At 47.9% G+C, this 22,263-nt stretch overlaps 1 protein-coding gene across 2 annotated transcripts in view; it reads left to right on the top strand.

The window, feature by feature from the left end:
• The window catches only part of TOX2 (TOX high mobility group box family member 2), a 135,333-nt gene that overhangs the window by 80,703 nt on the left and 32,367 nt on the right, over window positions 1-22,263 (top strand). For both annotated transcript variants that reach the window (XM_068523941.1, XM_068523942.1), the window contains exon 3: window positions 8,969-9,214. In XM_068523941.1, coding sequence (XP_068380042.1) covers window positions 8,969-9,214 — 246 coding nt within the window. The remainder of the gene's footprint in view (window positions 1-8,968; window positions 9,215-22,263) is intronic.

The raw sequence follows: 22,263 nt of genomic DNA, 5'->3' as shown, positions 1-22,263 counted from the left end.
AACCACTAGTTTCTTCTCTATATCTGTGCGTCTGCGTCTTTTTTGTTATATACACTAGTTTGTTGTATTTTTTAGATTCCATATATAAGTGATACCATACAGTCTGTCCTTTTCTGTCTGACTTATTTCACTTAACATAATGCCCTCCAAGTCCATCCATGTTGCTGCAAATGGCAAAATTTCATTCTTTTTATTGGCTGAGTAGTATTCCGTAGCGTGTGTGTGTGCTACGTCTTCTTTATCCATTCATCTGTTGAAGGACACTTAGATTGCTTCCATACCTTGGCAATTGTAAATAATGCTGCTATGAACATTGGGGTGCATGTATCTTTTTAAATGAGTGTTTTTGTTTTTTTGGGTATATACCCAGGAATGGAATTGCTGAGGACCCTGTTATTAATTGAGTAAGAAGGGGGCCACTGGAGGGTGGTGAGCAAAGGAATGACATGACCTTACATTTTAACAGGATAATTCTGGTCTCTGAATGAGAATAGACCAAAGCAAGGGCGGAGGCAGGGAAACCAGGTAGGAGACTACTGCAGTCATCCAGGGTAAAGAGGATGACGGCTTGGACCGTAGAGGTTCCATCTTGTATCTGTTCTGAAGGTGGGGCGAATAGGATTTCCTGACAGATTTAGTGTAGGGTGTGAGAGAAAGAGAGGAGTCAAAGGATAGCTCCAAGGCATTTGGCCTGAGCAGTTGGAAGGATGGACTTGCCATTAGCTGAGGAGGAGAAAACCATGGATTGACAGGTTCTCTTTTGGACGTGTTAAATTTGAGATGTCTATTAAAATCCAAACAAGGGCGTCAAATACAGTGGGCTCTATGAATCTGTAGTTCAGGAGAGAGGTCTGGTCTGGAGATATGAGCCGAGGTGTCAGCAGCATATAGATGGTATTTAAAGCCAGGAGTTTAGATGAAATCCTCAAGGACTGAGTGTGTTTAGTGAAGAGGTCTGGGATCTGAGCTCTGCGACATCATTAATAGGTTGAGGGAAAGAATGGGAACCAGCAAAGGACATGGAGAAGAAAAGCCCTGTGATTTAGGAAGATCAACATGTGTGGTGTCCTAGAAGCACTTGAAGAAATTTATTCCCAGGAGAAGAAGGAGGGTGGCCAAGTATGTCAAATGCTTCTGAGAAGGTCAAGGTGTACAGTTGGGACTGAGATCTGACCATTGGACTTAGTAACATGGAGGCCACTGGCGACCTTGCCAGACAGTTTTGGTGGATGGTGGGATGAAAATGTGATTGGAGTGCGTTTTTTTTTTTTAATTAATTAATTAACTTATTTATTTTTGGCTGTGTTGGGTCTTGGTTACTGCGCGCGGGCTTTCTCTAGTTGCGGCAAGCAGGGGCTACTCTTTGTTGTGGTGCGTGGGCTTCTCATTGCGGTGGCTTCTCTTGTTGCAGAGCACAGGCTCTAGGCACACAGGCTTCATTATTTGTGGCATGTGGGCTCAGTAGTTGTGGCTTGCGGGCTCTAGAGCGCAGGCTCAGTAGTTGTGGCACATGGGCTTAGTTGCTCCACGGCATGTGGGATCCGCCCAGACCAGGGCTCGGACCCATGTCCCCTGCATTGGCAGGTGGATTCTTAACCACTGCACCACCAGGGAAGTCCCTGGAGTGTGTTTGAGAGAGGATGGGTGGATAGGAAAAGACAGCTCTTTACAGAAGTTTCCCTGTAAGATTTGCTAATATTTTTAGCTTCTAGAGCTCTTAAAACTTGGCATCTCTTTCTATATTCTCATGAGGACACTGGCTCTGGGGAGCAAATTAGGCATCACTGAGTGGCCCATTTCTTACTTAGAGGAAGTGAGGAATATGAGTCTTGAATAGGTCTCTGACCCAGTGTGGGAAAATGATGGATTCAGGGTCACAAGACCTGGGCTTGAATCCCAACCAAGAATAACTTGGGACACCTTCATTCTCTGAGCTTCATGTTCTTCATCTGCAGAATGGAGAGAACAGTCACTTCCTTGCAGCACTCATATGGGTTAAATGGAGAATGAGTGTGGAAGTACCGGGTCCAGAGACTGGCACACAGTATGAATCCATAGCAGGCTGGGGTGGTATTCAGGTGTCATGCATTTAGGATTTAATTGCATTCAGAGGAGGCACGTACGTGTTTGCACGTTTAGTTATTTTTAAGTGTGCTAATTGCCTCTTTAAGTGAATTGTCATAATGGTGTGATTCCAATATTTTGATGCAACATATGCTTATTTTTGGAAAAGGCTTCTGGTCATTTGGGCTGGTTCCAGTGTGTTAGGGTTTTGGTTTTTTAAATGAAAGGTATGGACTCGTGCAGTCATTTGGCATTTACTGTCACATGCCATGTGACAGCACCTGTTCTGGATGCAGGTAGTAGAGAGGAAGGTGACGGTCCACAGACATGAACAGTGGGTGACTGAGGGACTTCCAGTCTGTTGGGAGGGACAGATATGGAAACCCCCAGGTAAAGTCTAAACCCAAAGCCTGGTGTGTCCTCCCATTTCATGTGCTCATTCATCACATTCTAATTGAGCACCTACTGTGTGCCAGGCATTGGTGACAAGACAGCCTTAACCCCTGCCCTCGTGGAGTCTGGGGGGAGGGGGCCCAACTAAAGGGAAGGAAAGAGTCACAAATCATTGTAGGTGATAAAGATGCTATGGGGAACACACATGAGGCTGTGGAGGGAGAATGAGAGGAGGGGAGTCTTGCTGTGGGAGGGTCTGGGGAAGGCTTCCTGGGACTCTGCTTTCCGGGATGATATGATACGTATGGCTGAGTGCCATCTAAAGGCAGTCAGCCCCTGGCCCATCTCGGTGGTCAGGCTGAAGCCAGACATCAGCCTGTGATGCATGGACCTGTGGTGTGAGGAGTTAGGAACATTCACGGTGGGCAAAACAGCGAGGATACCGAGCGGGTGAGCTGCTGTTTACTTGTCCTGTGTCCTTGGGGAAGTTCCTTAATGTCTCTGAAACTCCTGGCAAGGACAATAGCAGCAGCAATAACAACCATCACTGAGCAGGCTGTCTCTGTGCCAGGCAGTGTCCTGACCAGTTTACACATGTTGATTCATTTACTCTTTGCAGGAGCCCTATAGTATATACTGTTATTACCTTCTTTTCACATACGAGGAAACTGGGGCACAGGGAGTTTACGTAACCTGCCCAAAGCCACACAGCTGGTATGTGGCAGAGCCAGAATTCAAGGCTCTGACCCACTTACACCGTACTGCCTCCTGTACAATAGCAGCAGTAATGGCCACCTCCAGGGCAGTCACGAAGGTTGGGTGAGATGCATGCTTATGGCATCTGCCATAGGACCTGGCTCATTCACCCATCCAACTAATTATTTAGCTCTGACTTTGTGCCAGATTCTGGAAAACAGGACATACAAGGGCTGTCCTGGCAGAACTCAACATTAAACATTAAACAAATAATTATACAAGAAGTTAGCTACAAATCTGATGAGTACTTCCAAGAAGAAATGCAGGGTGTGTGACACTCTAGAGAGTGTCAGGGAAGACATTTAAACCAAACCTATGGCTGAGGGATGAGTAGGAATGGGCCAGATGAAGGAAGAGCGAGTGACGGGCAAAGCATTCTAGCAGAAGGAACAGACTGTGTGAGGGCCTGGAGGCAGGAAAGGTCCCTGTGGCTAGAAGGGTGATGGGAGCCAGGCCAGGTGAAGACTTACAAGCCATGTTTGGGACTATGGACTTTATCCTAGGACAGAGGGGAGCCATCAAAGCATTGTAAGCATGGGAGTTATGTGGTGAGATGATCATCTTTCTAGAGACCCGTTTTAGCTGCATGAAGGGAATGGATTGGTGGGGACAAGAGTGGGCTATGGGAGACCAGTAAGGAAGCTTTTGCAGTTCCCCAGGTAAGAGATGCTGGTGGCCTGGACCAAGATAGTGTGAATGGAGGGAAATGGATAGGTTTAAAAGATATTTCAGAGGAGTTTCATTGGACTTGAGGGGTGACTGAAGGTAAGCCCCAAGTTCGTGGCTTTATTAACTGGGTGGAGGATGAGGGAGACACAGGTGCAGGGTGGGGGAAGGGGCATCGTGATTGCAGCTTTGCACATGTTCGCTTTGAGATGCTTGTGAGACATCAGGTGGGAGCATTGAGTAGGCATTTAGATGCTCAGATCTGGAGCTCAGATGAGTGACCACAATTGGAGGTGGAAATGCGGCATCAAGATGGAAGTTGAAACTGAGACTGGGTGAGGTCCACCTGGGGAGAAGGTGTAGGGCAGGAAGAGCCGAACGCTCAGGACTGAACCCAAGAAACTCCAACGTGGCTGGCAGAGAAGGAGTTGACATTGGAGACAGAGAAGCAAGAAGGTGGGCAGGTAACTGACAGCACGAGGTCCCGGAGGCTAAAGGAGGGACGCCTGCAAGATGAAGGAAAGGCATCAGTTGGACTGTCACTGCTGAGGGGACAGATGAGACGTGGCTGGGAAAAAAAGCCAGTTGGATCTGGTGCCGTGGAGCTCACTGGTTGCTGAGGGCATGGAGGGAAGAGAATGCAGGTTGCAGTGGGCTGTGGAGACAAGGAGACAAGGGAGGGGAGCCGATGGGTGAGGACAGCCCTTTCTGGAAGATGGGTGTGAACCGGAGGAGAGATGGTGGCAGCTGCAGAGGGATGGGCGAGTGTGTAAGACCAGAGAGTTGAGCATGTCTCAGCCCAGCAGGGAGGGGAGGCTGAAGAGCCAGAAACAAGAATGGTTAATGGAATGACCAAGGTCCCTGGGACAGAGGGAGAAAGGAGGGGGTAGGACCATTCATACACAGGTAAGGAGATTGGCCTTAGGAAGAAGTAGGGATGGCTCTTCTGGCGTCAGAACAGGAGGCAAGTTGGTGCCAAATGGGCAGGTTTGTGGTTCTGGTGTCAGGACATTTTGGAAGCTATTTTCTGTTTTCCCTGTGAATGAAGTAGAAGGTGACTGGTCATCTGCAAAGGGCAAAGGGGCAGAAAGGGAGTTCAGAGGACTACTCAGGGGAGAATCATTGTGGAGATTAACAAGGTGGAAGGGAGCGGTTCCCAGCAGCACGAAGATCCCACGCAGAGCTGGTGAGCGTGATTTCTGGTGAAATTTGGCCAGAGCCTTGCTCAGCTGTCTTGGTGAGGGTGCAGACGGGGTGGGTGGTTGCATTCACATCAGGGGTGGGGGGTTTACTAGCCAGGTGCCAGGCATAGAAGGGTACAGAGTGCTTTCTCTCCAGCCATTTCTGATTTCTTGGGGGTATTTCTCCCCTTTCCCCTCTCTGCTCCCTAGAGCAATCAATCTCCCTTCACCAAATTATGTACCATTCATATCCTTAACCACAAAATTATACCATTTGACCTTTGGGTATCTTGTCTTGGAAGAGATGCACGTAAAGGTGAAGTTACATTAACACCCGCATATATGCACCAAAATGCATCAAAATACAATCTGAAGCATTTTCATCACCCTTGGGTGCCATGTTAAGATGTTTGGAGGGACCTCTCTCTTTCTGTCTCTTTCCAGTACATACTAGTTTTTAGGCAGCGAGTGTTCAGAATGTCTTTATTTGAGGAATGGGCACTGGGAGCAGAGTGGACATAGACTCAGACGGGGAGGCTGTTGCTTGGAGGGTCCTTAAAGAGGTTGCTACTGTCACAGCAACACGAGAAGATACGGATCAGACCCAGTTACCTCCTAGTTGTAACCTGGGTGAAGCCTCTAGATCTTGATTTTTTGATCTGTAAATGGGGATAAGTACAGGATGCGTTTAAGAATTAGAGGTTTATATGTCAATCATATCTTAATAAAGCTGGAAAAGAAATAGTTCAGGGCAGGCCTACCTGGGGAATTAGGGAGACATCCATATCAAGGTAGACAGACCTGGGGAATAAAGTTGACAACCCACATCAAGGTAGACCTCCCTGGGGAATTTGAGGGATGTCCCAGGTCAGTTTAGACACACTTGGGGAATTAGGGAAATCATAGGTGACACACACTTGTAATTAAGGAGACCTAGGAGGTCACTGTAGACACAGCTGGGATATTAGAGACACATACCATTTGTTACACACCTAGGAGACTATGGAGAAAAAATAATTAGAGATGATGTGCACATAAAACACCCACCATATATTGGGTGATCAGTAACTAGCAATGGGGGCTATATTCTGGGTAAGAGACAGTAAGGGAGAGCATTGGATTGGGGTCCTGTGTAAGAAAACGTGCTTTTGATCTTCACCTTTTAGTGGGAGGAGTTACTTTCCCAAGCTCATCAATAACAAGGCTGGACCAAAGCCTGTTTCTTGGTGCCCAAGCCCTCAGTTTGGCCTTGATTGGCACTGCCTCTCAGGATTGTTAGGACCCAGAGTCTCAGGATCCATGTCACAGACTAGAAAATACTGCCTTCCTTTGCAGACAGTGTAAATTAGGGGAGGAGGGAGTGAGACCTTTTTCTAACTGTGTGACTTTGGGCAGGTAAATTCCCCTCTCTGTGCCTTAGTTTCTGTATCCATAAAATGGCTGTATAATAACAGAACCTCCTTCACAACGATGTTGTAAGAATTAAATACATTAAACTTTTGTAAAGTGCTCACACCTGGCACATACTATATGCTCAATAAATGTTAGATATTTATATTCCCTGATTGAAAAAAATGCTCAAGGAAATTGTTTTCGGTAGAGCTGAGACCTACCAGGAGATGGTTTCCACCTATGTGTCAAGCTTGATCAGGAGAAACTGGATCTTCCTTGGGCCCTCTCCTGGTCCTTCTGTTACTCCCAGGCACCAGCTGGGGGACTCCCATCAAATTGGATTGAAATTCCATGGATATTGATAGAATAGGTAATGTGTATACTTAGCCATGGAGCTTGAAACGTGGATGAGCCCATCCCCTGTCCCCCTTTGTGCGAGTGTGGAAACTGAGCCGAGAGAGAGGGCAATGACAGGCTAAGACCGTGCAGTATGAGATATAGAACTTTGGTTGTATGCATATAGAGCAACTAGGCAGGGGTCGGTCCCCAAACCTGTGAGTTTGGTCCAGCTCTAGGAAGCAACTTCATGTGGTAGGAAGGAGCCAGATCTTGGGGTCAGAAGACTGGATCCTATTCCTGATGGCTCCAGATGCCCTTTGCCACCAACAGGGTCACTGCTTCCTGGACTGCTGTTTGCCTATCCGTGAAATAATCTCACAAGATCCCTGCAGAGGGAGCCAGTAAGCAAGAGGTGGCTTGGGCTCTGGGTCCAAGGCGGGGGCATGAGTGTGGCTGGGCACTGCCCTCTCGGAGCGTGTTTCTGTGGATACAAAGGGCAGCCTAGGGCTCTTCGCCAGGAATCGTGGTGAGGTTCACAGGTGCCCGAGGAGAAAGGCGTTAACAACAAGCAGGTGTTTTAGAGACCATGTGGGCCTTACTCCCACCATAACTCCACTCGAATCCTACCCATCCCCACCCCCTCAATAACCTCATCCAACAAATACTTACTGAGAGCCTACCCACCAAGAACCAGATATTGTAATGAACTTCAACTGCCCTAGCTATTTAATACACATACTTAATTTACCAAAGAATATAAGGATGTTAGAAGATTTATTTCTTGTATGCTGTTGTGGTTTCATGTTTTTTTCCTTCTCTACACATTATATGTTATGACTGTTGGAAGATGTACCATCATATTCACCAGTACCTTTGGTGTCCTTCATCAGTTCTGGAATGTTTCCAACCATTATCTCTTCAGTTATTCCTCTGCCCCATTCTCACTGTTCTCCCTCCAGAAGGCTGATTGAACAGATGTCCATTAGACACCCTCACTTTGTCCTCTATTATCTTGAAACTTCTCTTTCATGTTTTCTTGGATCCATCTTGCAGTTCACAAATAACTCTTCTCCTAGGTCTAATCGCTCTCAGAGCATAGCAAAGGAGGAATGATTCCCCAGGCTAACATAACCTTGGTACTAAAACCCAACAAAGGCAGTATGAAAAAGGAAAATCATAGGCCCATCTTACTCGTGAACTAGATGCAAAAATCCTAAACAAAATATCAGCAATCAAAATCTAATAATGCATAAAATGACCAAGTAGGGTCTATTCCAGAAATGCAAGGTTGTTTTCACATTAGAAAAACCAAGTGTAGCAATTTACCATATTAACTGAATTAAAGGAAAAAGTCACTTGAGACTTTCAGTAGATGCAGGGAAAAGGAATTCAATAAAATTAAAATTTCATGCATAATTGAAAGAAAAAGGAATGCCCTTAACCTGTTATAAAATACCTGTAAGAACCTATGGCAAATCATGCTTAGTGGTAAAAATATTGAGCTACTTAAGATAAGGAAAAAGGCAAGGGTGTCCACTCTTACCATTTCTATTCAGCATTGTAATGGAGCTTCCTGGTCAGTGCAGTGAGGTGGGAAAAATGAACAAATAATGTTTGGAAAAGAAGGTGTCCAGTGTGGCTCGTAGCTTGTGCTCCTGGGGGAATGTTTTTACCGTTTACCAAGATGAGAAAGACCAAGAGAGGACCCAGTTGGGAACATATAAGAGTAGGTCGTCCAGCTGCCCTGGAAGACCATGGGGCAGGGAGTTAGGATACTTCAGCTCCACTCCCAGCTCTTCTACTAGCCCTGCATGGGCCGTTTTGCTCTTGGACCTGAGTTCTTCCATCTGTAAAATGGGTGGGTGTGGACAGATGGATTCATGGTGGGCTGCAGGGGCCAGATCTGGTGGGAAAACAGAGAAGAACAGGTGAACAGGAGCTGGCCCTGTTCTCCAGGAGGGCAGATTTCTGTATACAGACTGTATAGTAGGAGGAAGCACCCATTTGGGGGTGGGTCAGGAGTCGGACTGGGCCATCTTGACTGTGTGCCTTGCAGAGGGATCATCCCCTCTCTCCTTTGCCAAGGGGTTATCATTGTTGCTATTTTTGGTGCTTTCAAGCCTGTTCTGCAGCTGTAAGACGTTGACCCTCAACAACATGCCCTTTTGATGTTTTAGACCTACAACAGCCAGAACGAGAGCAACGAAGACTATGAGATCCCCCCAATAACACCTCCCAACCTCCCCGAGCCATCCCTCCTGCACCTGGGGGACCACGAAGCCGGCTACCACTCACTGTGCCACGGCCTCACGCCCAACGGGCTGCTCCCTGCTTACTCCTACCAGGCCATGGACCTCCCAGCCATCATGGTGTCCAACATGCTGGCCCAGGACAGCCACCTGCTATCGGGCCAGCTGCCCACGGTGAGTCCCTTTTACCCGCCATGGTTCCTGCTGGTTACAGCAGGAAAGGGAGTTGAGGGGGAGTAGAATGCCAGAGCCTTGATGAGGACCCTCTGCTCATGGGCAGGGTCTGGGCTCAGTTGGTTACTTGCATGGGGGTCTGCAGAATATTGGGGGTGGGCATGGAGGGAAATTTATGTCCTCACACTACTTATTTCTGAAGCTGAGTTTATAATATCTCGGTATTATTTGTTTTATTATTATTTTTAATAGTATAGTCTCATCTTTATTTTTATTTTTTAAAGACTTTATTGAGGGGGACCTCCCTGTCGGTCCAATTGTTAGGACTCTGTGCTTCTGCTGCAGGGGCCCTGGGTTTGATTCCTGGTCAGGGAACTAAGAATCCCACAAGCCGCTTGGTGTGGCCAAAAAAAAAAAAAAAAAAGTCTTTATTATTGAAATATAATTCACCCACTATACAGTTCACCTATTTGAAGTATATGGTTCGGTAGCTTTTAGCATATTCAGAGTTGTGTGACCATCAACACAATCTATTTTAGCACCTTTTCATTACCCCCAAAAGAAACCTTATACCCTTTAACCATCATTCCCAAATGCCCCCATCATCTAGCCCTGGGCAACCACTGATCTACTATATAGTTGCCTATTATGCACATTTCATATAAATAGAATCATATTGTTTTAAAAATATTGTATTGCTTAAGCTAGCAGGGAAGAGGGTGATTACTGACTTAGAGTTTTGAGGTTGTGTGGAAATTTGGCAGGCAGACCAGGGAAGGAAAGGACCTTCCAGGCTGAGGGAACAGCATGTACAAAAGCAAGAGGCAGGAGGCTCATGTTGTACTCAGGAGTGGCATGCAGGTCATTCTTTTTATTGGGCTGGAGAGAAAGGACATGGAGCTATATAGGGAGAGAGGAGTGAAAACTAGCAAGGCCTGGATCATAAAGATCCTGAATCCCATGCTGAGGAAATGTATGATTTTTCAGCATGGATGGTTGCTTTGAACAATCAAGACCTATAGAAAATCAGTAGAGAATTTTTTGTACAATGGGAAAATCTCCTTAAAGGAATTCTAGTACTTCTCCTGAATGACTGTGATGTGTGTTTATTTTTGCTTTTTCCTTCACAGCTAGTCACAACCCTTAAGTTCACTCCTAAGTGACAGTAATCAAACTCAAATAAGCTGATGCAAAAAAAAAAAAGACTGAAATATCCAGGGGTCGACAAAGGGTTTCAGGCATAGCTGGATCCAGGAACTCCAGCAGTATCATTAGTGTCATCTGCACAGCAGGCATGAAGGCTTCCGGCAGCCAACATCTTCCCTGATGTCTCTGGCAGGTGGCAGTTTGGGTCTTCCAGGGAGGACCATGACAGCATGGCTGGACCCACCACTGCGTCCAGGAGGAAGCAGTCCTTGATTTTGTCAGAAACACACCTATGGAGGGGAGGAAGGGCCACTAAATTGATTTCCTGTCAGAATCACATGATGTTGGATGGATCATGTTTACCTCTGCAGAGGCTGCTCAGAGGTCATGGCCAAATTTGTGGCCCAATTCTAGCAGATGCCTGGGACCTTCAGGTATACAGTTTATCGTCTAACAATCTTAACTGTATTTTATTTATTTATTGTTTACTCTTATTACCACCAAATCTCCTTGCTTAAAAAAAAACCTGGTATACTCTATGTATACTTTTGAGAGCCGCGTCACTTTTGTGTTTTCGAAGCTAGTGAGATGTAAAAGGAGAGAAGGAGAGAGGGAGGGAGGGAGGAAGCCAACTCAAGCCCCACATTTTATACTGTTCAGGGTCTGACTAAAGTGCTCAGTGGAAATTGATGTTCCATTTGTTGAGGAACGAGCCCATCAATAATGCAGCTTCTCCGCTTCCCCTTCTCTCTCTGAGACCTGCGGATTCCACAGCCGTGTGGTTTTAATTCCACTGCGTTACAACGCTTTTCACCTTAGCTGCTTGCCCAGCTAATTTCCTAACAAAAACCTCACAATTCCAGACCGTCCCGGTTCGGGATTTATGGTAACAGAGGCAAGGGCGGGGCCCTGCAGACATCTCTGGTGTGTACCCTGGGGAGGGCCGTGGATGAGGGGTGCGTCTGGCTGCGGTTCTGGGCCACAGTGTCACTGGTCTGGGAAGCTGGTGGTCAGTGGAGACAGTGCGGGCTAGTGGTAAGTGCGTGGGCTCCGGCCTCCCACGGACCCGTGTTAATCCTGGTCCCACATCCTGAGCTTCAGTCCTCTTTTCTTGCAGTGACGTGTATCTGAGATAATGTATGTAAAGTCTTAACAAATGTCTGGCAGAGAGTAAACAATCAGGGACTATTTGCTATTGTTATTATTAGTCATAAAAATGAATTCCCACTGTAACCGAATGGCAGTGTTTTCCCCTAAGTCTCATTTACCGAAAGGAACAGGCTGCAGATACTCGCAGGTACCTTGGTAGGGCCACCTGGTTATAATAGCTCTGATAATTACAAAGGATATTATCTGTTTATCAGAGGTGACCCCCCGATCCTTCCTCCTAGAAAATGCTTTTGTTGGACTCAGTCCAAATAGGTACTTTGTAGCCATTTTCCAGATTTCTTTAAAAAGTAGTGCATGTTTAAGATGCTTCACAAATTCAGATAGCTTTAATTCTTCCATTAGTGAGAGTTTTCAAGGGTTCACTGGGTTTTATGTTCCCTCGTTATGAAATGAAAGATAAGCCGAACTATTTTACCCAGGGGAAGGCTGCCGGACCAAGTAGGAAACCAAATAAGAACGTGTCCATCCATTGGGACTATATGGCAAAGAGGGACAAAGCACCCTTGAAGACAATTGTTTTAAATTAGTCTGAGCTGAAGCTTGAAGGGGTGTGTCTGTGTGTATGGATGTGCATGCTATGTGGGTGATGCTGGAATTTGTGTCAGCACCCTCTAGATGTTAAGCATTGTGCAGGAGGCTTTACAAACATTTTCCCACGTAATGCTCCCAAGTTCCGAGGGAGGCAGGAACGACTGCAGTGAGGAAATGGAGGCTCAGAGCAGGTAGGTGATTGTATTAGTTTCCTGTGGCTGCTCTAACAATTGTCACAAACTCGGTGGCTTAAAAACAACAGAAATTTATTCTCTCACAGCTCTGGAAGATGGAGGTCCCAAATCTGTATCATTGGACCAAGATCAAGGTGTCAGGAGGAGTGACCTTCCTCCAGGGACTCTGGGAAAGAATCCATCCCATACTTCTCCTAGCCTCTTGTGATAGCCGGCTGTCCTTGGCTTGTAGCTGCATCACTCCAATCTCTGCCTGTCATCACATCGCCTTCTCTTCTGTCAGTGAAATCTCCCTCTGCCTGTCTTACAAGGATGGTTAGGTACTTAAGGCATTTAGGAATAATCTAGGGTCATCTCCCCATCCCAAGAGCCTTAACTTAATCACATCTGCAAAGGCTCATTTTTCCAAATACAGTACCATTTACAGGTTCCAGGGATTAGAATCTGATGTCTTGAAGAGGCCATTTTTGGACTTAACCACAGTGATCAGCCTTGATTGAGAGCCAGCTAGGTACCAGGCATTTTTCTGAACTCTGGATCTACAAAATGCCCTTGAGGAACTCCTGGTGCAGGTGGAGAGAGACAGGTGAGGAGCTCATTTTTGAAACTGCAGTAGAAGCTCTGATAGAATCAGTGCCTGTTGCTCTGTCCACCTAGAAGAGGCGGCTGGCTCAGATGTGGGGTTCTTGCTTCCTAAAGGAAGTGATGACCTGACACTAGTAGTTTATGTATTTTATGAGTGAATGAGTATAACATAGTTATTAAGTCGCAAAACCAGAATTTACTCGCAGCTGTCTACCACGCACCTCTCAGTTTTCGCAGGTGCCCAAGGGGTGGAGCAGCTTGGCTGCAGGGTCACCAGTGGCACAGAGGATGCCCCAATGACCAGGATGCCTCAGGCGCTCTCTGCACAGGCTGAGATGTCAAGGATGTGGTCCCTGGAGCAGTGGATGAGGCCAAGGTGTTTGACAGCCATCTCATTAACGCCAAGCCCTCTTGGCTCTGACGCCAGAGGCCACCAATTCCTTTTGGTCCCCTGCCCGGCCCGCGTGGTCTCCCAGCATGCATGGGAGTCGGCTCTTCTGCTTTAAAGGCATGGCTGCCGGCGGGAGTCCTATACAGTATTGGCAGCGGGCTCCTTTTACAAAATTAAATATGCTTAAGGCTTCTCCCTCGACTTCAGCATCTTAACTGATTCAACATTCATTTCCAAGACAAAAAGAGTCAATTTAGTATGAAAGATATATTTTGCCAGTTTAATTTAAAGCACCGCACCTCCATCTGACCCCTGTTTTCATAACTCAATAATTTTATCCTGTGTTGATTGTCTCATTTTGAGAGAGATATTGTATTTATAAATCAGTTTCTAAAATACCCAAAGAAACTAGAAGAGTGGAATTTATTGCGCAGCCTCTGTTAAGTCTGAAATAATTTACTTTGGAGTCGTCCTTGGGAAATGCTCGAACTTATGGTCCTGGCTCACCCAGAATAGGAATTATCCTGGGAGGGGACAAAGCTTGATGCCCCCAGATAAGTTCCTGGGGAACCTGCACCTTTTTCGAGACTAGAGAAACTCCTGGGAGAGCCTTGGGCAGGTGGAGACGGGGCTCGATGGGAAGTGAGTTCTGGCAGAATCAGCCATGGGTTCTGGTGATTTGGGAAATGTGGGGTCTCCCTAAGATGAGCCCTGTGGGTCACTAAAATTCTGTGGTCCAGTCCTGGGCTTCAGTTAGCACAGGGGTGGCACACAGCCGTCATTCAAACATTCTCCTCCAGCAGCGACTCTTGTTTACTGCTTTCTCTGGGAATTTGGATAAGTCACTTCTCTCCCAGCTTCAGTTTTCCCATCTATAGAATGGGGATTGGGATTCCATCTCTGGTGAACTCACAAATAGGAAAATGGGGATAATTGCTTTGCCAGCTATGACACTCTGGATAAGCATATGGGTTTGGGGTTGGAGAGACCCTGCTACCTCCGCAACACATGCCACTGGCCTGGGGGGCTCAAAACTTATCAACTTGGATTAAAATCCTGAGTGCTAGACTGGTAGTTTTAGACCCTTTGTGTTCTAGGTCCCTGTCCCAAAGTGTCTCGCCAAGGCTGGACCTTCTCCCTGCACAGAGAGGGCTTGGGGCCAGACCAAGTGAAGGGTCTTTCCTGGCTAGGATCCTAGGATGGGCTTTTGGGGAGAGGGCTGGGCAGTTTCTTAGTTGCACTTCACCCCCTTGCCTTGGAGGTGGTTCCCATGAGAGAGCCTGCAGCCCTGGCTTAGGGTCTGGAGCCTGGGGGCAGGGCTCAGAGCTTACGGGCAGGGCCTGTGTATTGACTGGGGAAGGTCCTTAATAATCATCTCCCCCCACCTCCTTCCCCCTTGTCTTCCTGTTCTCACTCTTCCCCTCCAATCTCCTCTCTCTCTCCTCCTCCCTTCCCTGACTTATTCCTTCTCCACCCAGGAGACTTGATCTCCCTCTATTTGATTCTCACAAATTGAGATGCAGGGGATCCCCTCTGGAGTCTGAGAAAAAGGGACCAAAGACCCCCAACCTTTGGTTGTCTGGACTTCTGAGCCACAGGACCAGGAGAGATACCTCCCCCTGCCTCCCCCGCCCCCCCCCCCGCCTAGTCCAACCTATTCATTCATTTAATTGCCCTTAATGCATGATTTGTTTTTCGTTGTTATTGTCGTTGTTTTACAATTGTATCAGTTTTTGCTGTGTAACAAACTACCCCAACATTTAGTGGCTTAAAGCAAACAATGAACTTTTACTATTTCTGGTGCTTCTGTGGGTCAGCAAGGTAGTTCTTTTGATCTGGACTGGCTTGGCTGACTTCTGCGGTCAGCTTGCAGCTTGGCTGGAGCTGCATGGCCCAGGATGGCCCTGGTCACATCTCAGCAGTTGGCTGGCGTCAATGGGGATGACGTGGTCACAGGTCTCTCCTCACATGGTGGCCTGGGCTTGTTCACATGGTGATGGCCACAGGGCTCCCAAGAACATCAAGAAAGAGGCTCCGATGTGCAACCACTTCAAACCTCAGCTTGCATCATATTTGCTAATGTCCAGAAATAGACCCCACCTCTTGAAGGGAGAAATGGCAGAGTCACATTGCAGAAGGGCATGAATGCAGCGGAGGGCAGGAATTTGTGATCATATTGTGTGTGTGTGTGTGTGTGTGTGTGTGTGTGTGTGTGTGTTTTGTTTTCTTGATGTATAGTATTACCCAGTATTTAGGAGCGTGGGCTCTGGGGTTAGGCCAACCTAAGTTCAAAACGCAGTTCCACCATTTGTTACCTTCCACCCTGTGACCCAGAGCAAGGGGTTAATCGCCACGGCGCCTCAGGTTTTTTCATATGTAAAATGGAGGTAGTGTTACTTGCCTTATTGGAGCTTATGGGGATTCAATGATCAGATGTAGGCAAGTACCCAGTTGCCTGGCACACAGTGGGCATTCAGTAAATGTAAGCTACTCTATTTATTAATTTATTCATTTTACTGATGAGGTTTGGGTATCTGTGTTTGTCCAGCCTGACCTGCCTGGGGTCGGCTTTGCTGGAGCCGTTGTCGGGCTGAGTCGCCAACGTGGGGCTGGTCCAAGAGGTGGGTGTCGGGGAGGGCAGGTCAGAGGCTGGGGGTGGACAGGGGACAGGCATATTCATTAAACTAGGGCCTCGGTCGAGGCTCAGCGCTTGAGAGCAACAGCAAAGTGACAGTTCCACTGCTTGCCAAGAAAGTGAGGGCCCCGAACCCAGCTCCTCTTGGCTGCGTGACCAGGGGAAGGATCTATCTTAGTAAAAGTAGGGTGTCTGCAAGGGCTCCTACAGCCTGAGCTTTTCCTGGTTGCCATGTTTTTGGCTGATTTCCCTCTGGGGGTGGGAGTGGGGTACTTATCTCCCAAATGGGCCTCTGAGGATCCTACACGGGGGCGGGGGGACCCGGTGTCCAGGGGTTTCTTTATATTCCGCAGAGTCCATAAGAAACTCCTTCCCCCTGTTTTTTAGGGGCAATAAGCGAAAGAAATGTCTTTTTACATTTCATAAAACTCGGAAAAATGGCTTTAAACAGCTTTTGCTCCCCTGCTATAATTATTTATTTTCAAACACTCCTGCAGGGGACTGCTCCGTTTTCTTATCCTGTACTCCTTTTTCTCATAAATGAACCATCACTTCAATAAATCATTATGAAAACAGAGACTAACACCGGCTCTGAAAGGTTGAAAGATTTATGTAACACATTTATGTTTCCCATTTTCTCATTCTGGTACTCGGCTGCAAAAGCTAAGCTAATAAAAGCTGCTATTAATATTTCTTGTTGCCTAGCAACCCCAGAGCGGGAGTAATAGCTTCAGCTAGAAAAATAGATGACCGATAAGGAAAAATTCAATTCTTCTATTATCTCAGGGGGAAATGGCCTTTTACTGGAACCATTATGATGTACGAGTATGAAGTTGAACACAAAAGATGTTTTTGTGTGTTTGTTTTTCTATTTTTAATGAACATTATTTTACCTCCACTGACTCTTTCAGGGCACTTTTGTTTCCTTTTGCACCCCACCACCACCCCCATCCCTCATGCTTAATTTAGTAGCTATGGTAGTTAAGAACCTGTCAGCGTATTTTAGTTTAAAAATGGCTTTTGCAAAGGTTTATAACGCAGCCATAAAAATTCAGTCCCCGTTAAAACTCAGGCCAGTGATAAGCGAACACATGGGCTAGTTCTCTACGAACAGGCTCACGTTCGTTGAGAGATAAGACTCATGGTTTTCTCTAAGAGGAAGTTCGGGAAAGAACAAAACGTATTCTTTTCCATGTCCCAGTTTTCTTTGGAACCCAGGGAAGCTGTCTCTTTTGAGAAGGGTTTGCTATAAAGTTTGAGGGGTGTTCAAAGCAGGAAAAGATAGGGCTATTTATTGAGCACCTGCTGTGTACAGATGTGGTGCCATTGCCTCTTCCCAATAACCCTCTAAAGTAGGTACCATTTTTATCCCCATTTTTCAGATGCAGAAACTAAGGCTTAGAGAAGCCAAGGAATCAGCCCAAGGTAGCTTGACGCCATGATGTTTCACCCCTTGGTGCTTTAGCGTGGCGTTTCACAATTCTTGGACCTACCAGCATTGGGGGCAGGATCATTTTCTGTTGTGGGGGCAGTTCTGTGGGTTGGAGGATGTCTAACAGCATCCCTGGCCTCTACCCATCATTCCTGGCCTCTAGGAGCACCCACCAGTCAAAATCACCCTGTTGGAGAACCACCGCATGCTGTTCCCTCTGCTTGGAAGCCCCTTCCCCCTTGTCAACCTGGCGGACTTCTGCTCCTGCGTTAGGACCCAATTCAGAAGTCATCTTCTCTTGGGGGCTCTCTGGATCCTCTGGGCCGGGTGTAGGTTTCATGCAGTATTTTTAAAAACCAAAATTGCCACCAAAAAATATGATGAACTGTGTATCAAAAATTTAAATAAAGGTGAGATCAGTCTGAATTCATGGAAATATGTGGTTGGCCATTTAGATGCCCGTCTGTACCACCAGCCCGGCACAGCCTGAAGGCTGGGTCTGTGCTTTATGCTTTTCTCTGGCACCAGCATCTAACAAAGGGCCTGGCTTGCAGATAACCCTCAATCTCTGTTTATCGACGGAATGAATGGCAGAAGGGAGATTATCATCCAGGGTCACACAGTGAGAAAAAGGGTAGATATGGAACTTGAACCCAGGTCTCTGGCTCCAAGCCCAGTGCTCTCTGCACCCTTCAGGCCGTATATGGGGTGAATCGAGGTTGCCTGCAGGGTGGTATCTAAGTCACAGGGGATTCAAAGATGCCCTGGGGTGCTCCCAGCCTGGGGGAGGGGGAAGGGTAATAGCAGCCATGATTTCAGCTTGGTGTCCGCTCGTCTCTCCCTGCGGCTGTCTTATTCACCCACAACCCCTGTGCCAGACAAGAGCCGGCAGCTCACTGATGCAGAGCATCTCCAAGAACAGAACCATGATGGCTAGCACCCTGGAGCACCACTCACGCTCCCTGTGGTCACGGATGCCTTATCTTGGCCCTTGGAAGGCAAGGACCACTCCTTGTTTGACCCCTATATCCTCTCGGTGAACTTTTTCTAAATGAATGGATGAATTATCTGTAATCTGCTAACATTTATGTAGCATTTATCATGTGCTTGACACCCACTTAAGCCCTTTATATTTGTTATCTCATTTAATCCTTCATCCTGATGAAGGATATTATTGTTGCCATTTTGCAGATGAGAAAACAGAGGCACAGAGAGATAAATCACTTGGCTACACCACCACTAAGTGGTGGCACCCAGATTTGAACCCAGATGGGCTGACTCCCCAGCCTGTGCACTCATTAGCCAACCTGTACAGCCTTCATGTGAATTATTGAATGAGCAAGGGGGTGAATGAGCCAAGATAGAGAACCCCTTTAACCGACTCTGAGTCAAGCCATTCACGTTCATAAGTAACCGCAGCATGAAGTGTGAGGTGCTAGCTTGGAGTGAGGAGCAGAGGAGTGCTGACTAGCTCAGAGGAGAGTAGTAGCAGGGAGGACCTCCTGGAGGTGGTGGCCTTGGGGCTGGGCCTTAGGGGCCAGAGAACAGCAGCAGAAGCCTGAGGGGAGGAAACTTCACACCTGCCTGGATGTCCTTATTCAGACCCAATTGCCACCTCTTCTGCTGGGATTCACCAAACAGTTGTGATGTTTTACGATCACTTAGGTGCCCTCTGGTATCCATCTTCCCCACCCCCTGCCAGGCTCCTAATCGGAGCCGTGACCCTCTGGCCGCGAAGGGTGCAAGGGCCAGACATTTAACTTCCATTCTGGGCCAGGTGCCCAGCTCAGCAGAGTACCTCTCCCTCTGAGACCTGCTCCCGAGTCACGAGGGAGAATTCACGGAATATCTCAGCAACATTCGTCAGCTGCAGCTTCGATATTACCCAGTATAATGGCTCATTCCTCCGAGTGCATATTCAGTACCACGTCTGGGAAAATGAGCTTTTAATGTACCATCGGCATTGCTGAGAAACCATCTTTGGCTCCGTAGAATGTCTGGCACACATAAAACTTGAGATCTATTGGAGTCATTTTCCCCTGGCTCTGCTGGATAATAGAAAGTCAGTCCCATGCCCTCTTTCTCTCATCTTGTGGCTTTGTCCATTTAGAACTCGGGGTCTTTATAAAAGGCAGCAACACAAATAAAACTCATCAAAATATTAAGGCTCCAGAAGAGAGCATCGATGTACTCCTGAAGTCGAGACACCAAGAGCATTTCGAGAGGAAGGGCATCCTGGGAGAGGTTTCAGCACACCGGCTGGCTTGGGCTGTGGCCCCAGCTGTGATGGTGGCAGCCCGGGGTCCAAGTGGTAGCACTTAACCGGGAGTATGGAGTCTTGAGGTTCCTCTTCTGCCCTGGTGGGTGACCTTGGGCGTAACTCCCTCTCTCTGAGCCTCAGGTGAGATGGAGCTGATGCTATTTACCCCACAGGGTGGCTGTGAGAACCAGATGTGTGGATGGATAGTCCTGGTGCTTAGCTTCGTGTGTGCGATGTAGCAGGTGTCCGATACGGGTTTGTTGAATGACTGAGGGAGTGAAGAAATGAATGAAAAATAAATGCTGCCTGTGTAAACACTTCACAAACTGTAGAGTGCTGCCTACATTATTGTTGGTAAGTAAGCCAGATGGGGACCCTATAGTCTATTCCATCTTACGGCCCACCTTATCTAACCCTCCCGTCGACTTTGGAAGGAGATGGAATTATCCTCATTTAACAGATGCGTACCTGAGACTCAGAGGGCAAGTGGCTTGTCCAGAGACAGCCAGGAAGTGGTGGAGGCAGGACGGGAACCTCGTTCCCGTGAACCCAAGTGTCTTGTGCTCAGAGCCTAGAGGTTGGGGGAGAGTCGGGTGGGAGCTCCAAGGCCAGATGTGTGATCAGCTGTGTGACCTCAGCCACCCACTCACCCTCTCTGTGCTGCAGTTTCCTCATGGGATATTTGCAAGGAGTAAATGAGATATTCCAGATGGTGTCCAGATCCGTGCCAGAGGCAGGTCTGCCTGGTTCCACAGGGAGCTCTTCAGCATGAATTAGACTCCTGTGTGAGGTGTCAGTCGTTGGTCACAGGCCAGGATGGGAGGGGCATGTGCGTAAGTTCCTAGGCAGGAAGGCTCCCATTGGCCAAGGGCAATTCTTAGAGAAGGAGGCAACCATGAACCTTTCACAGTCAACGCTCCCAGGAATTGTTCTCGGTGGGGCTCCGGCAGTATCTACATCTAAAACGGGATCCTAAGGCCAGCAAGATCGGCATCACCCGGGAAGTTGTTAAGAGACGCAGATTCTCGGGCCCCCGCCTGGCCCCTCAACCTGTGTTCAACCAGCCCGCCAGGGGATTCTGATCCTGCTCAGAACCACTGGATCGCCATCATCCTCAGCTGAGTCCTGAGTTCGCCGTTGTTTTAGGACACACGGAACTGTCACTTGCGTTCCTGTCTGCCTTGAGAATGTCATCACACCTGTGACAGTTGCAAACCTTCTTCCCCAGAGAACGCAGAGGATCCACACCTCTGCCTATGGCTCCTGACTCGTCCCAGCCCCCCATGCCTCCTTTTGGCTAGGCCTTGAAGCAGAAACCCTGGCATGAGGACCGTCCGCAGCCTGGGATCAGAAGGACTTCAGGCCACATCTCCTTAGATTGTGAGGCTTTAATTGTGCACCAAGGGCCTAAGCAGAATTAGAAGCAGCATGTACTAGGGGAAAAGAAAGGGAACCCGGGCAGGGGGGATCACCAGGACCTCTGAGTGACCGGGAGGCAGGGTTCTGCTAGCTGTGTCTGGGGGACTGTGCGGTGTGCCAGCTAAGGGCAATCGGAGCAGCCTGTTCTCGGAAATCCTGAGCGGACGGAGTATGGGGAGTCGGACCAAAAGACTCAAGCAGACGTCTGCAGCCCTGGCAGCAGCTGGACCTGATGAATTAGGCTTCGGCTAAAGGCACAGGGCGACAGCAAAGCATGGGTCCCCTGCCCGAGATCCTGGGCCCAAAGTGTCAGCCTGAGACGGTCACTCCCCCATCCCACAGGACTCCTTTTCTCGCTTGGAAACCCCAGACCTCAGACCGCTATGCCTTTGCACATAAGATTCCTCCTCCCCGCCCCCCTTCACCTGCCTTGTGTACGTGATGTGTTCTTACTTGCTGTGCCCCTGCTAGAAGCGGGTTAACTCCAGCCAGCAAATTGGCTGCGCCCTTCTCTGCATGTCCCCACCATTGCGACCTTGGTCACAGTAAACTGGAACTGTATCTTCTCATAACCCCCAGTGTGGTAGGGACCAGGTTCTGTGCCCCAGCACATAGCGGAAGCCTGCCACCCACGCAGGTGTCCACAGCGCAAGTGACCAAAGGCCAGCCAATGACACTAGAAGCAAAACTGTCCTCTGGGAATAGGAGCTTAGCCTCAGCTACGGCCCCTTACCCTGGGCACTCACACCGTGTCTCTGTGCCTGCTGCCCACTGTCCTGCTGAAAAGGGGTTAGTACTTTGCAAAAATTAATATCACTGGCTTTGGACTTCCGGAGACCTGGATTTAAATCTGAGTCCCTCCAGCTGCTTGCCGTGTTGAGCAAGTTACCCACCCCCTCTGATCGTTAGCTTTCTTATGCATAAAATGGATATGTTAATAACCCTTACCTTATGGGGTTGTTTTGAAAATTAAATGCTACAATGCTTATCAAATGCTCAGCATGGTAGCCATAACAATGCTATTATTTGTCTCTAAGCACTTCGTGTATGAGCTGTTTTTCTTCCCTGCCAACCCACTCTGTATCCTTTCTAGTTTCCCCCAAGAAATCTACCTGCCCAAATATTGGTAGACAGAGTTGCTTCCCTGGGGGTCTTCTGGGGGTACCCATCATGTTGACACATGTCTATGCTCCCGAGTCCCCTCTTGGCCACGCTGACACTGTGATGACCTCTCTGTCTCATCCCTGCCCCCATGGCGTGTTCGGCGTCAGGATCCTCTTGGTTGG

The sequence above is a fragment of the Eschrichtius robustus genome, chromosome 16, assembly GCF_028021215.1.
Source record: "Eschrichtius robustus isolate mEscRob2 chromosome 16, mEscRob2.pri, whole genome shotgun sequence".
Lineage (NCBI taxonomy): Eukaryota > Metazoa > Chordata > Mammalia > Artiodactyla > Eschrichtiidae > Eschrichtius > Eschrichtius robustus.
Note: the sequence above shows the minus strand (reverse complement) of the source record. Positions and strands in the feature narration are given on the sequence as shown.